Here is a 16,552-nt window from a genome sequence, read left to right as displayed (position 1 = left end):
CAATTCCACAAGAAGCCGATTGTGGCTTCATTTTTGAACGAAGTGGTACGTGTGGCTGATTACCCTAAGTTGAAAGGGCTAAAATAATAAAGTTTGACTTATCGGTTCAAAATATTGGCAACGAAAACTTGAAATTCAACTTCTTATTAGTCTTAAATTAGGAATACACTCGAAAAGGCTGTTTGGAAAAGTCGTTTTTTAGTTTGGAAAACGTGTTTTATGAAAAACATTTCATTTCAGTAAGTTTTTCTCAAATTTTCAGCATCCACACTTTTCTAAATACTCGAAAAAACTGCTTGAATAACAGATTTTTGGTTTGGGAAATGTGTTTTACGAAAAACCTTTCATTCCAGTAAGTTTCTCTCCAATTTTCATCATCCACACTTTTCTATATACTCGAAAAAGTTGCTTAGATAACAGATTTTTCGTTCAGGAAACGTGTTTTATAAAAAATGTTTCATTTCAGTAAGTTTTTCTCAAATTTTCATCATCCACACTTTTCTATATACTCGAAAAAACTGCTTGAATAACAGATTTTTGGTTTGGGAAATGTGTTTTACGAAAAATGTTTCATTTCAGTAAGTTTTTCTCAAATTTTCATCATCCACACTTTTCTATATACTCGAAAAAGTTGCTTGGATAACAAATTTTTGGTTCGGGAAATGTGTTTTATGAAAAATGTTTCATTTCAGTAAGTTTTTCTCAAATTTTCATCATCCACACTTTTCTAAATACTCGAAAAAGTTGCTTAGATAACAAATTTTTGGTTCGGGAAATGTGTTTTATGAAAAATGTTTCATTTCAGTAAGTTTTTCTAAAATTTTCATCATCCACACTTTTCTATATACTCGAAAAAGTTGCTTTGATAACAGATTTTTCGTTAGGGAAACGTGTTTTATGAAAAATGTTTCATTTCAATAAGTTTTTCTCCAATTTTCATCATCCACACTTTTCTAAATACTCGAAAAAGTTGCTTAGATAACAAATTTTTGGTTTGGGAAACGTGTTTTATGAAAAACGTTTCATTTCAATAAGTTTTTCTCCAATTTTCATCATCCACACTTTTCTATATACTCGAAAAAGTTGCTTGGATAACAGATTTTTGGTTTTGGAAACGTGTTTTATGAAAAACGTTTCATTTCAATAAGTTTTTCTCCAATTTTCATCATCCACACTTTTCTAAATACTCAAAAAAGTTGCTTAGATAACAAATTTTTGGTTTAGGAAACGTGTTTTATGAAAAATGTTTCATTTCAATAAGTTTTTCTCAAATTTTCATCATCCACACTTTTCTAAATACTCGAAAAAGTTGCTTAGATAACAAATTTTTGGTTTGGGAAACGTGTTTTATGAAAAACGTTTCATTTCAATAAGTTTTTCTCCAATTTTCATCATTCACACTTTTCTATATACTCGAAAAAGTTGCTTGGATAACAGATTTTTGGTTTGGGAAACGTGTTTTATGAAAAACGTTTCATTTCAATAAGTTTTTCTCAAATTTTCATCATCCACACTTTTCTAAATACTCGAAAAAGTTGCTTAGATAACAAATTTTTGGTTTGGGAAACGTGTTTTATGAAAAACGTTTCATTTCAATAAGTTTTTCTCCAATTTTCATCATTCACACTTTTCTATATACTCGAAAAAGTTGCTTGGATAACAGATTTTTGGTTTGGGAAACGTGTTTTATGAAAAACGTTTCATTTCAATAAGTTTTTCTCCAATTTTCATCATCCACACTTTTCTAAATACTCAAAAAAGTTGCTTAGATAACAAATTTTTGGTTTAGGAAACGTGTTTTATGAAAAATGTTCCATTTCAGTAAGTTTTTCTCAAATTTTCATCATCCACACTTTTCTAAATACTCGAAAAAACTGCTTGAATAACAGATTTTTGGTTTGGGAAATGTGTTTTACGAAAAACCTTTCATTCCAGTAAGTTTCTCTCCAATTTTCATCATCCACACTTTTCTATATACTCGAAAAAGTTGCTTAGATAACAGATTTTTCGTTCAGGAAACGTGTTTTATAAAAAATGTTTCATTTCAGTAAGTTTTTCTCAAATTTTCATCATCCACACTTTTCTATATACTCGAAAAAACTGCTTGAATAACAGATTTTTGGTTTGGGAAACGTGTTTTATGAAAAACGTTTCATTTCAATAAGTTTTTCTCCAATTTTCATCATTCACACTTTTCTATATACTCGAAAAAGTTGCTTGGATAACAGATTTTTGGTTTGGGAAACGTGTTTTATGAAAAACGTTTCATTTCAATAAGTTTTTCTCCAATTTTCATCATTCACACTTTTCTATATACTCGAAAAAGTTGCTTAGATAACAAATTTTTGGTTTGGGAAACGTGTTTTATGAAAAACGTTTCATTTCAATAAGTTTTTCTCCAATTTTCATCATTCACACTTTTCTATATACTCGAAAAAGTTGCTTGGATAACAGATTTTTGGTTTGGGAAACGTGTTTTATGAAAAACGTTTCATTTCAATAAGTTTTTCTCCAATTTTCATCATCCACACTTTTCTAAATACTCAAAAAAGTTGCTTAGATAACAAATTTTTGGTTTAGGAAACGTGTTTTATGAAAAATGTTCCATTTCAGTAAGTTTTTCTCAAATTTTTATCATCCACACTTTTCTAAATACTCGAAAAAACTGCTTGAATAACAGATTTTTCGTTCAGGAAACGTGTTTTATAAAAAATGTTTCATTTCAGTAAGTTTTTCTCAAATTTTCATCATCCACACTTTTCTATATACCCGAAAAAACTGCTTGAATAACAGATTTTTGGTTTGGGAAATGTGTTTTACGAAAAATGTTTCATTTCAGTAAGTTTTTCTCAAATTTTCATCATCCACACTTTTCTATATACTCGAAAAAGTTGCTTGGATAACAAATTTTTGGTTCGGGAAATGTGTTTTATGAAAAATGTTTGATTTCAGTAAGTTTTTCTCAAATTTTCATCATCCACACTTTTCTAAATACTCGAAAAAGTTGCTTAGATAACAAATTTTTGGTTCGGGAAATGTGTTTTATGAAAAATGTTTCATTTCAGTAAGTTTTTCTAAAATTTTCATCATCCACACTTTTCTATATACTCGAAAAAGTTGCTTTGATAACAGATTTTTCGTTAGGGAAACGTGTTTTATGAAAAATGTTTCATTTCAATAAGTTTTTCTCCAATTTTCATCATCCACACTTTTCTAAATACTCGAAAAAGTTGCTTAGATAACAAATTTTTGGTTTGGGAAACGTGTTTTATGAAAAACCTTTCATTCCAGTAAGTTTCTCTCCAATTTTCATCATCCACACTTTTCTATATACTCGAAAAAGTTGCTTAGATAACAGATTTTTCGTTCAGGAAACGTGTTTTATAAAAAATGTTTCATTTCAGTAAGTTTTTCTCAAATTTTCATCATCCACACTTTTCTATATACCCGAAAAAACTGCTTGAATAACAGATTTTTGGTTTGGGAAATGTGTTTTACGAAAAATGTTTCATTTCAGTAAGTTTTTCTCAAATTTTCATCATCCACACTTTTCTATATACTCGAAAAAGTTGCTTGGATAACAAATTTTTGGTTCGGGAAATGTGTTTTATGAAAAATGTTTCATTTCAGTAAGTTTTTCTCAAATTTTCATCATCCACACTTTTCTAAATACTCGAAAAAGTTGCTTAGATAACAAATTTTTGGTTCGGGAAATGTGTTTTATGAAAAATGTTTCATTTCAGTAAGTTTTTCTAAAATTTTCATCATCCACACTTTTCTATATACTCGAAAAAGTTGCTTTGATAACAGATTTTTCGTTAGGGAAACGTGTTTTATGAAAAATGTTTCATTTCAATAAGTTTTTCTCCAATTTTCATCATCCACACTTTTCTAAATACTCGAAAAAGTTGCTTAGATAACAAATTTTTGGTTCGGGAAATGTGTTTTATGAAAAATGTTTCATTTCAGTAAGTTTTTCTAAAATTTTCATCATCCACACTTTTCTATATACTCGAAAAAGTTGCTTTGATAACAGATTTTTCGTTAGGGAAACGTGTTTTATGAAAAATGTTTCATTTCAGTAAGTTTTTCTCAAATTTTCATCATCCACACTTTTTTATATACTCGAAAAAACTGCTTGAATAACAGATTTTTGGTCTGGGAAACGTGTTTTATGAAAAATGTTTCATTTCAATAAGTTTTTCTCAAATTTTCATCATCCACACTTTTCTATATACTCGAAAAAGTTGCTTGGATAACAGATTTTTGGTTTGGGAAACGTGTTTTATGAAAAACGTTTCATTTCAATAAGTTTTTCTCCAATTTTCATCATCCACACTTTTCTAAATACTCAAAAAAGTTGCTTAGATAACAAATTTTTGGTTTAGGAAACGTGTTTTATGAAAAATGTTTCATTTCAGTAAGTTTTTCTCAAATTTTCATCATCCACACTTTTCTATATACTCGAAAAAACTGCTTGAATAACAGATTTTTGGTTTGGGAAATGTGTTTTACGAAAAACCTTTCATTCCAGTAAGTTTCTCTCCAATTTTCATCATCCACACTTTTCTATATACTCGAAAAAGTTGCTTGGATAACAGATTTTCCGTTTGGGAAACGTGTTTTATGAAAAATGTTTCATTTCAGTAAGTTTTTCTCAAATTTTCATCATCCACACTTTTCTATATACTCGAAAAAGTTGCTTGGATAACAGATTTTCCGTTTGGGAAACGTGTTTTATGAAAAATGTTTCATTTCAGTAAGTTTTTCTCAAATTTTCATCATCCACACTTTTCTATATACTCGAAAAAGTTGTTTGCATAGCACGTTCGAAACGTGCTTCATGGAAAACATTTCGTTATAGTATCTTTCCCCCAATTTTCTTCATTTGAACTTTACTATATAATTGAAAAAGTTGCTCAGACTAAACGTTTTCCATTTTGGAAAACTGCTTTATGAAAAACATTTCATTACAGAAACTCTATCTCAAATACAGTTTAAAAAGGTGCTTTATAAATTACAACGTGTCTCAAAAGAAAGCTCACATTTAAAGTAACAATTTCGAGAAAACTAAGGAGTTTATTGAAAAAATATTAATTACATGTTAAAATACATTGCTAGGAAATTTATTTTTCTAATATAGCATCGTCCAAATTCATTTAATCTAGCACTAAAATAACCCCTGACAACTCTGCAGGGATTTTCCTTGTTAGCTGCCATTTCGATACAGATATTTTCTTTTATTCGTGCCAGGGAAGTTGGTTAACTTTAGATTTGACATAGCCACACAGGAAAAGTCCGTAGCTGTTAAATCTGGACTGCGTTCAGTCCAACTTTTGTCACCTCATCAATTTGCCAAAAAACATTTCATAAACTCGTGGTATAAATCTATTGGACGTGTGTGAAGCTGCTCCATCCTGCTGGAACCTTGATCTTTGGTTATAACCATTAAAATTTCCCAGTTCAAGCGCGAAAAAATCGTCTAACATCCCCACAAACAATAAGCGTTGACATCTCAGCCCGTACGGTCACTTTAAGCAAATTTACGGATTTCTGTTGTTCGAGTTTCGGTTTGGTTGGACCCCAGTGACGGCAATTTTGGTTATTGACGTCGAAAAATAAGATGGAGAGCGTTCAATCATCTGGTGTACGATGTCAAGCCTCGGAGGAGTGTCCTAAGGCTTCAATGCTTGACCAACTCAATTTTACTGCCTTAAATATTGGTGTGAAATGATTTATGCACGTTTAAAGCAACGCTCGCGTCAAGCTCGTCGCGAACAGATAAAGTAACACTCTACGTTTTCGATCGTTCTAGAAGACATTGTATTTTGGTTTATCGAGTGTTGTTCCGATCTCATTAAACTTCTCGACTCATTTTCCAATCAATCGAGCGTCTGGAGCATCATTTTAATGAGAAACCTCACGAATATTGCGGATTCTACGCGCTACAGTCACCGAATTACCGAGAAACAATCCAAAGTGACTAAATTCCCAAGAGCCAAGCACCGATTGTTATAACTCTTACTCCCCTCCGAATAGCTGTGTTCACGCAATGAGGAATACAAAGGTGGACTTTATTTTGAAACACCTTGTATATTCAATTTTAGTAACTTCCTCCAATTTTCATCTACACTTTTAAATACTTGTTGGATAATACGTGTTCCATTTTGGAAACCTACCGTATGGAAAGTATTTAGTTTTAGTATTTTTTTTCTTCATTTGAACATTTCCATATAATTGAAGAAGCTGCTTAGATTATAGATTTTTCATGTGTGCAACCTGCTTTGTGGAAAACGTTTCATTTCAGTAAGTTTTTCTCAAATTTGCATCATCCACACTTTTCTATATACTCGAGAAAGTTGCTTGGATAACAGATTTTTGGTTTGGGAAACGTGTTTTATGAAAAATATTTCATTTCAGTAAGTTTTTCTCAAATTTGCATCATCCACAATTTTCTATATACTCGAAAAAGTTGCTTGGATAACAGATTTTTCGTTCGGGAAACGTGTTTTATGAAAAATGTTTCAATTCAGTAAGTTTTTCTCAAATTTTCATCATCCACACTTTTCTATATACTCGAAAAAACTGCTTGAATAACAGATTTTTGGTTTGGGAAACGTGTTTTATGAAAAATATTTCATTTCAGTAAGTTTTTCTCAAATTTGCATCATCCACAATTTTCTATATACTCGAAAAAGTTGCTTGGATAACAGATTTTTCGTTCGGGAAACGTGTTTTATGAAAAATATTTCATTTCAGTAAGTTTTTCTCAAATTTGCATCATCCACACTTTTCTATATACTCGAAAAAACTGCTTGAATAACAGATTTTTGGTTTGGGAAACGTGTTTTATGAAAAATGTTTCATTTCAGTAAGTTTTTCTCAAATTTTCATCATCCACACTTTTCTATATACTCGAAAAAGTTGCTTGGATAACAGATTTTTGGTTTGGGAAACGTGTTTTATGAAAAATATTTCATTTCAGTAAGTTTTTCTCAAATTTGCATCATCCACACTTTTCTATATACTCGAAAAAACTGCTTGAATAACAGATTTTTGGTTTGGGAAACGTGTTTTATGAAAAATGTTTCATTTCAGTAAGTTTTTCTCAAATTTTCATCATCCACACTTTTCTATATACTCGAAAAAGTTGCTTGGATAACAGATTTTTCGTTCGGGAAACGTGTTTTATGAAAAATGTTTCAATTCAGTAAGTTTTTCTCAAATTTTCATCATCCACACTTTTCTATATACTCGAAAAAACTGCTTGAATAACAGATTTTTGGTTTGGGAAATGTGTTTTACGAAAAACGTTTCATTCCAGTAAGTTTCTCTCCAATTTTCATCATCCACACTTTTCTATATACTCGAAAAAGTTGCTTGGATAACAGATTTTTGGTTTGGGAAACGTGTTTTATGAAAAACGTTTCATTTCAATAAGTTTTTCTCCAATTTTCATCATCCACACTTTTTCTAAATACTCGAAAAAGTTGTTTGGATAATAAATTTTTGGTTTGGGAAACGTGTTTTATGAAAAACGTTTCATTTCAGTGAGTTTTTCTCAAATTTTCATCATCCACACTTTTCTATATACTCGAAAAAGTTGCTTGGATAACAGATTTTTGGTTTGGGAAACGTGTTTTATGAAAAATATTTCATTTCAGTAAGTTTTTCTCAAATTTGCATCATCCACAATTTTCTATATACTCGAAAAAGTTGCTTAGATAACAAATTTTTGGTTTGGGAAACGTGTTTTATGAAAAACGTTTCATTTCAATAAGTTTTTCTCCAATTTTCATCATCCACACTTTTCTATATACTCGAAAAAGTTGCTTGGATAACAGATTTTTGGTTTGGGAAACGTGTTTTATGAAAAACGTTTCATTTCAATAAGTTTTTCTCCAATTTTCATCATCCACACTTTTTCTAAATACTCGAAAAAGTTGTTTGGATAATAAATTTTTGGTTTGGGAAACGTGTTTTATGAAAAACGTTTCATTTCAGTGAGTTTTTCTCAAATTTTCATCATCCACACTTTTCTATATACTCGAAAAAGTTGCTTGGATAACAGATTTTTGGTTTGGGAAACGTGTTTTATGAAAAATATTTCATTTCAGTAAGTTTTTCTCAAATTTGCATCATCCACAATTTTCTATATACTCGAAAAAGTTGCTTAGATAACAAATTTTTGGTTTGGGAAACGTGTTTTATGAAAAACGTTTCATTTCAATAAGTTTTTCTCCAATTTTCATCATCCACACTTTTCTATATACTCGAAAAAGTTGCTTGGATAACAGATTTTTGGTTTGGGAAACGTGTTTTATGAAAAACGTTTCATTTCAATAAGTTTTTCTCCAATTTTCATCATCCACACTTTTTCTAAATACTCGAAAAAGTTGTTTGGATAATAAATTTTTGGTTTGGGAAACGTGTTTTATGAAAAACGTTTCATTTCAGTGAGTTTTTCTCAAATTTTCATCATCCACACTTTTCTATATACTCGAAAAAGTTGCTTGGATAACAGATTTTTGGTTTGGGAAACGTGTTTTATGAAAAATATTTCATTTCAGTAAGTTTTTCTCAAATTTGCATCATCCACAATTTTCTATATACTCGAAAAAGTTGCTTAGATAACAAATTTTTGGTTTGGGAAACGTGTTTTATGAAAAACGTTTCATTTCAATAAGTTTTTCTCCAATTTTCATCATCCACACTTTTCTATATACTCGAAAAAGTTGCTTGGATAACAGATTTTTGGTTTGGGAAACGTGTTTTATGAAAAACGTTTCATTTCAATAAGTTTTTCTCCAATTTTCATCATCCACACTTTTCTAAATACTCAAAAAAGTTGTTTGGATAATAAATTTTTGGTGTGGGACACGTGTTTTATGAAAAACGTTTCATTTCAATAAGTTTTTCTCCAATTTTCATCATCCACACTTTTCTATATACTCGAAAAAGTTGCTTGGATAACAGATTTTTGGTTTGGGAAACGTGTTTTATGAAAAATATTTCATTTCAGTAAGTTTTTCTCAAATTTTCATCATCCACACTTTTCTATATACTCGAAAAAGTTGTTTGGATAATAAATTTTTGGTGTGGGACACGTGTTTTATGAAAAACGTTTCATTTCAATAAGTTTTTCTCCAATTTTCATCATCCACACTTTTCTATATACTCGAAAAAGTTGCTTGGATAACAGATTTTTGGTTTGGGAAACGTGTTTTATGAAAAACGTTTCATTTCAATAAGTTTTTCTCCAATTTTCATCATCCACACTTTTCTAAATACTCGAAAAAGTTGCTTAGATAACAAATTTTTGGTTTGGGAAACGTGTATTATGAAAAACGTTTCATTTCAATAAGTTTTTCTCCAATTTTCATCATCCACACTTTTCTATATACTCGAAAAAGTTGCTTGGATAACAGATTTTTGGTTTGGGAAACGTGTTTTATGAAAAACGTTTCATTTCAATAAGTTTTTCTCCAATTTTCATCATCCACACTTTTCTAAATACTCGAAAAAGTTGCTTAGATAACAAATTTTTGGTTTGGGAAACGTGTATTATGAAAAACGTTTCATTTCAATAAGTTTTTCTCCAATTTTCATCATCCACACTTTTCTATATACTCGAAAAAGTTGCTTGGATAACAGATTTTTGGTTTGGGAAACGTGTTTTATGAAAAACGTTTCATTTCAATAAGTTTTTCTCCAATTTTCATCATCCACACTTTTCTAAATACTCGAAAAAGTTGCTTAGATAACAAATTTTTGGTTTGGGAAACGTGTTTTATGAAAAATATTTCATTTCAGTAAGTTTTTCTCAAATTTGCATCATCCACAATTTTCTATATACTCGAAAAAGTTGCTTGGATAACAGATTTTTGGTTTGGGAAACGTGTTTTATGAAAAACGTTTCATTTCAATAAGTTTTTCTCCAATTTTCATCATCCACACTTTTCTAAATACTCAAAAAAGTTGCTTAGATAACAAATTTTTGGTTTAGGAAACGTGTTTTATGAAAAATGTTTCATTTCAGTAAGTTTTTCTCAAATTTTCATCATCCACACTTTTCTATATACTCGAAAAAGTTGCTTGGATAACAGATTTTTGGTTTGGGAAACGTGTTTTATGAAAAATATTTCATTTCAGTAAGTTTTTCTCAAATTTGCATCATCCACAATTTTCTATATACTCGAAAAAGTTGCTTAGATAACAAATTTTTGGTTTGGGAAACGTGTTTTATGAAAAACGTTTCATTTCAATAAGTTTTTCTCCAATTTTCATCATCCACACTTTTCTAAATACTCAAAAAAGTTGCTTAGATAACAAATTTTTGGTTTGGGAAACGTGTTTTATGAAAAACGTTTCATTTCAATAAGTTTTTCTCCAATTTTCATCATCCACACTTTTCTATATACTCGAAAAAGTTGCTTGGATAACAGATTTTTGGTTTGGGAAACGTGTTTTATGAAAAACGTTTCATTTCAATAAGTTTTTCTCCAATTTTCATCATCCACACTTTTCTAAATACTCAAAAAAGTTGCTTAGATAACAAATTTTTGGTTTAGGAAACGTGTTTTATGAAAAATGTTTCATTTCAGTAAGTTTTTCTCCAATTTTCATCATCCACACTTTTCTAAATACTCAAAAAAGTTGCTTAGATAACAAATTTTTGGTTTGGGAAACGTGTTTTATGAAAAATATTTCATTTCAGTAAGTTTTTCTCAAATTTGCATCATCCACAATTTTCTATATACTCGAAAAAGTTGCTTGGATAACAGATTTTTGGTTTGGGAAACGTGTTTTATGAAAAACGTTTCATTTCAATAAGTTTTTCTCCAATTTTCATCATCCACACTTTTCTAAATACTCAAAAAAGTTGCTTAGATAACAAATTTTTGGTTTGGGAAACGTGTTTTATGAAAAACGTTTCATTTCAATAAGTTTTTCTCCAATTTTCATCATCCACACTTTTCTAAATACTCAAAAAAGTTGCTTAGATAACAAATTTTTGGTTTAGGAAACGTGTTTTATGAAAAACGTTTCATTTCAATAAGTTTTTCTCCAATTTTCATCATCCACACTTTTCTAAATACTCAAAAAAGTTGCTTAGATAACAAATTTTTGGTTTGGGAAACGTGTTTTATGAAAAATATTTCATTTCAGTAAGTTTTTCTCAAATTTGCATCATCCACAATTTTCTATATACTCGAAAAAGTTGCTTGGATAACAAATTTTTGGTTTAGGAAACGTGTTTTATGAAAAACGTTTCATTTCAATAAGTTTTTCTCCAATTTTCATCATCCACACTTTTCTAAATACTCAAAAAAGTTGCTTAGATAACAAATTTTTGGTTTAGGAAACGTGTTTTATGAAAAACGTTTCATTTCAATAAGTTTTTCTCCAATTTTCATCATCCACACTTTTCTAAATACTCAAAAAAGTTGCTTAGATAACAAATTTTTGGTTTGGGAAACGTGTTTTATGAAAAACGTTTCATTTCAATAAGTTTTTCTCCAATTTTCATCATCCACACTTTTCTAAATACTCAAAAAAGTTGCTTAGATAACAAATTTTTGGTTTGGGAAACGTGTTTTATGAAAAACGTTTCATTTCAATAAGTTTTTCTCCAATTTTCATCATCCACACTTTTCTATATACTCGAAAAAGTTGCTTGGATAACAGATTTTTGGTTTGGGAAACGTGTTTTATGAAAAATATTTCATTTCAGTAAGTTTTTCTCAAATTTGCATCATCCACAATTTTCTATATACTCGAAAAAGTTGCTTAGATAACAAATTTTTGGTTTGGGAAACGTGTTTTATGAAAAACGTTTCATTTCAATAAGTTTTTCTCCAATTTTCATCATCCACACTTTTCTATATACTCGAAAAAGTTGCTTGGATAATAGATTTTTGGTTTGGGAAACGTGTTTTATGAAAAACGTTTCATTTCAATAAGTTTTTCTCCAATTTTCATCATCCACACTTTTCTAAATACTCAAAAAAGTTGCTTAGATAACAAATTTTTGGTTTAGGAAACGTGTTTTATGAAAAATGTTTCATTTCAGTAAGTTTTTCTCAAATTTTCATCATCCACACTTTTCTATATACTCGAAAAAGTTACTTGGATAACAGATTTTTGGTTTGGGAAACGTGTTTTATGAAAAATATTTCATTTCAGTAAGTTTTTCTCAAATTTGCATCATCCACAATTTTCTATATACTCGAAAAAGTTGCTTGGATAACAGATTTTTGGTTTGGGAAACGTGTTTTATGAAAAACGTTTCATTTCAATAAGTTTTTCTCCAATTTTCATCATCCACACTTTTCTAAATACTCAAAAAAGTTGCTTAGATAACAAATTTTTGGTTTAGGAAACGTGTTTTATGAAAAATGTTTCATTTCAGTAAGTTTTTCTCAAATTTTCATCATCCACACTTTTCTATATACTCGAAAAAGTTGTTTGGATAATAAATTTTTGGTGTGGGACACGTGTTTTATGAAAAACGTTTCATTTCAGTGAGTTTTTCTCAAATTTTTATCATCCACACTTTTCTATATACTCGAAAAAGTTGTTTGGATAATAAATTTTTGGTGTGGGAAACGTGTTTTATGAAAAACGTTTCATTTCAGTAAGTTTTTCTCAAATTTTCATCATCCACACTTTTCTATATACTCGAAAAAGTTATTTGGATAATAAATTTTTGGTGTGGACAACCCACTGTGTCCACAATTCTTTTATACAAAAATGTTTCAATTCAACTATACAGACACATGTTATTTCCATAAATTTTCGAATCTGTAAATTTTATACAAAATACAAAGCGGATTTAATCGAATATGAAATTTATTGGTTCCATTTTTCGAATAACAAAAACACAAAATTTATAAACAAAAATGATAAAAAATTTCCATATCTAGATGATCCTCCAGAAATGCCAGACCAAACCTTTTATTAAAAAAGTCAACGAAATAAAAAAATCTGTTAAATTACTCCCTCAATTTTCATACTTTTTACAAACAAGTTTTCAAAGTTACAATTTTTCTTTTTAAATTCAAATTCAACTAGAACTTTTGATAAAGATAATTCATCAGTTTCAATTTTCAAATCGAGCACCTTGAGGACCATAATTACGGAAAAAAGAAATTAATATGAAATAAATCTGGCCTAGTATTCTATTTTGATTCACAAAAAAAGTATTATTACTATTAATAAGAAAGATTTGTCATTCAATTCAAAGAAAATCGTCTTGAGGATGATTCACAACGAACCCTTCGACTTCTGGTAATATACAAACAGAAAAGTGTCCATATGAATACGTTTTTCAAAAAAAAAAATAGCAAAGAAACGAAATATTACAACTTCCTTGATTTGGTGCTTCAGGTTTACTCCACATAAATATATTTATGTCCCTAAATCGTCTTTTTTGATTTACTAAAATCAGTTTTTCTTTTATTTTTCAAAGACAGATAAAAATTTGAAGTTTCAACCTGTTGCGGTCTCGATTCGACACAAAATTTCATCTATCTTTAAAAAATAAAAGAAAAACTGATTTTAAATTAAAAAAAAACATACCGAAATATAAATTAACAATTTTCTCGGTTTGTTGTATATTTTCTAAAAGATTTTTACTACTTAAATGAAAGATCGACGTGTTATAAATTTTACATCACGATTTTTATATATTTTTTTCGTTTCTGTTTAGGTTTGGTCCGCCATTTATGAACAAAGAGCCCCCGTTCCATCAGTCGCTTCCTCAGACAATTCACAGCATTCAACCTCAGAGGCAATACCAAGATATCGCCCCGCCTGGCGTAGATGACGACATAGGACCGCCGGGTGTCGAAGAAGCCGTTTACAAATCCGAAAAGAAAGAAGCTGTTAAAAAAGAAGATAAACCAGAACGTCGAAAAGAATCTTACGACAAAAAACGTAGCAGACACGATAAGAGAAGCAGAACTCCAGAAAAAATCCGAAGTCCAAGGAGAAAATCGAAATCTAGAGAACGAGACAAAGACAGCCCCGATAAACATCGAAAAAGACGGAGAGATTCATCGGACAAAGATGATGACGACAAATCGAAAAGGAGTAAAGATAAAAAGAAACATAAAGAGAAAAAAGATTCCGAAAAGAAGAAAAAACGAGACAAGAAAGACAAACACAAAAAAGATAATAAAGAAAAAAAATCTAAAGATGAATTTAAACAAGTTATACCGAAAAATAGGAGAGACGAAGAAGACGACGATGAAGATAAAAACATCGAGAAGAAAAATCCGGAAAAAGATACAACAATTGCGTCGCCGAGAGAAGGAAACGAAAACGAAGAAATTGAAAATGTGAATCGAAAGGAAGAATCTCAATTGAATGAATTAGTCGCTTCGAAAGAACACACGCCAGAACGACAAGATTCCAAAATGAGTCTATACGAAGACGTCGTTACCGAAATAGATACTAACGTTATCGAAAATTATGGCAGATTAGAAACAAATTCTCCATTCGAAGGTAGAGACGAAGGTAATAGACCGGCGCCGGAAGGAGACGAGATCGCAGATTTAACAGAAGACGGAGAAATTAAAGAAATTGAAGATGAAGAAAAAGACGTCTTAGAATTACATTCTAACGATATGGATCTAAAAGCGGAACTGGAAAAAACCGATATCTTAGCTCCCGTTCCGGAAATATCGAAATGGGAAGTGGAAGACGAAAGCGGCGCCATCAGTCCCAAAGATACGAACAAATCCGATACGAAAACCGACAAAAACGGAAAAGTAGTTACCAGCGAAGTTTTGAAACGAGCCGAAAACGCGATATTCGCCAAAGCGATAAACGCCATCAGAAATCCCGACGTCAAAAAAACCGGATCGGAACGAATAAAAAAAGATACCGAAGAAATAGCGGCGGCGACGGTGAAAAGCGACATCAAACCAGTTAGGATTTCGGTAAAAGATCGTCTCGGCGTTAAAGTCGACGATTCAGATAAAATAATAAATTTGAGTAGGAGATCGACGACGGTATCTCCTTTTTCTCGAAGAGGAGACGGCGGTAGAAACATCACCGTCGGAGAAAGAAGAATAGAAGCGAACGATCACAACAAAAGGAACAGGCGATCGCGATCGAGGAGACGCGGCAGCAGAGAAAGAACAAGAAGTAAAACCGAAACAAATCAATACAATCGAAATATTAGTAGAACGGATCGCGACAGAAAAGACAGACATAAAAAAGAAGATAGAGTCAAAAGCGAAGATGATAACAAAAAAATGAAGAAAAAACGTTCGAGAACGAGAAGCGTCAGCGAGGATAAAAAAGAGAAGCACAAGAAAAAAGAAAAGCGGGTGAAAAAAGACAAATCCAAGAAAAAAGAAGACGAAGATAATAAATCGGAGGAGAAGGATGTTAATAAACAACTGATGACGGCTAAACGTAAAGCTACGATCGACGAAGCCAGTTTCGAACCCGATTACGACGAATCGCATTCGGATATAGAAGACGAAAGTAAAAGTGGTAAAAAGAAATCGAAGAAAGATTCGGAAGAGAGTTCTAGTAGTGAAACGGAATCGTCTTCCAGTTCGGAAGAGGAGCGTAAAAAGAAGAAGCGCAAAAAACACAAGAAGAAGAAGAAGCGCGACAGCAGTAGCAGCAGTAGTAGTTCGTCGGAGGAATCCGATTCGAGCGATAGCGAGAAAGAACGCAAAAGGAAAAAACATAAGAAAAATAAGAAGAAAAAGAAAAAATCTAAACACAAATAGAAAGTGCTCGGCGTCAAATACCATTTTTTATAAGTTGTTAGGTGAAAACAGTGGATATTTTCTTTGTACATATAAATTTAGGTAAATGTGTATTGTGATTATTAATTGCAACAACAATAAAAAAATACTTTCATCGATTTTAGTATTTTATTTCATCGAAAAAAATGTAAAACATTCCGTATCAATAGTATAATTAATTCTACCAACATTCCTCGTTAATTTTTTGTGACATTTGAACTACTAATAACTTTTATCTTATTTTGCTTTGAAAATTCCATTTTTTTTACTAATATTTCACTTTACAAGCAGTTGACACACATTTTTAGACAATTTTCTACCGTCCAACCTTCAAATAGGTCCTTTTATTCGTCCTTAAAATTAAAAACTCATTACCACAATACCAAAATACTTTAGTTTGGTGGATATTCATTTAACCACAGGTACAAAATTCAATTTTTTAGTTGTTTATATCCAGACACTGGTTAGTATCACCACACAAACACCCATAATTACTTTATCTGGTCCTTCGAGCCTACATTATTTCGCTCGAAGGACCAGACAACGTAATTATTATTGTTAGTGTATTGGTAGTAAACAGCGTTTCCATCAGAAATATATTTTTGGAATTGGATCCGATTCAAAAACGAATAACTGTGAACTCCTTGTCTTTTTGTCCACTTTAAGTTACTTCAGACCCACAATCTCACATCTTCTTACACAAATAGGAAAAATTGTTGGTAAAAAAGGTTTCAAATCATATTTTAAGCTCACAACTTCCCATTTTCCACAAGCTAAACTTG

The 16,552-nt window shown here is 30.6% G+C and overlaps 1 protein-coding gene across 6 annotated transcripts in view; it reads left to right on the top strand.

The window, feature by feature from the left end:
* Nucleotides 1-15,883, top strand: part of LOC130450113 (E3 ubiquitin-protein ligase RBBP6) — a 41,378-nt gene extending 25,495 nt beyond the window's left edge. For all 6 annotated transcript variants that reach the window (XM_056788315.1, XM_056788317.1, XM_056788316.1 and 3 more), the window contains one exon: nucleotides 13,712-15,883. In XM_056788315.1, the coding sequence (XP_056644293.1) occupies nucleotides 13,712-15,752 (2,041 nt within the window). In that variant the 3' untranslated portion in view covers nucleotides 15,753-15,883. The remainder of the gene's footprint in view (nucleotides 1-13,711) is intronic.
* Nucleotides 15,884-16,552: the final 669 nt, after the last annotated feature.

The sequence above is a fragment of the Diorhabda sublineata genome, chromosome 11 (genome assembly GCF_026230105.1).
Source record: "Diorhabda sublineata isolate icDioSubl1.1 chromosome 11, icDioSubl1.1, whole genome shotgun sequence".
NCBI classification, from domain to species: Eukaryota; Metazoa; Arthropoda; class Insecta; order Coleoptera; family Chrysomelidae; genus Diorhabda; species Diorhabda sublineata.
Note: the sequence above shows the minus strand (reverse complement) of the source record. Positions and strands in the feature narration are given on the sequence as shown.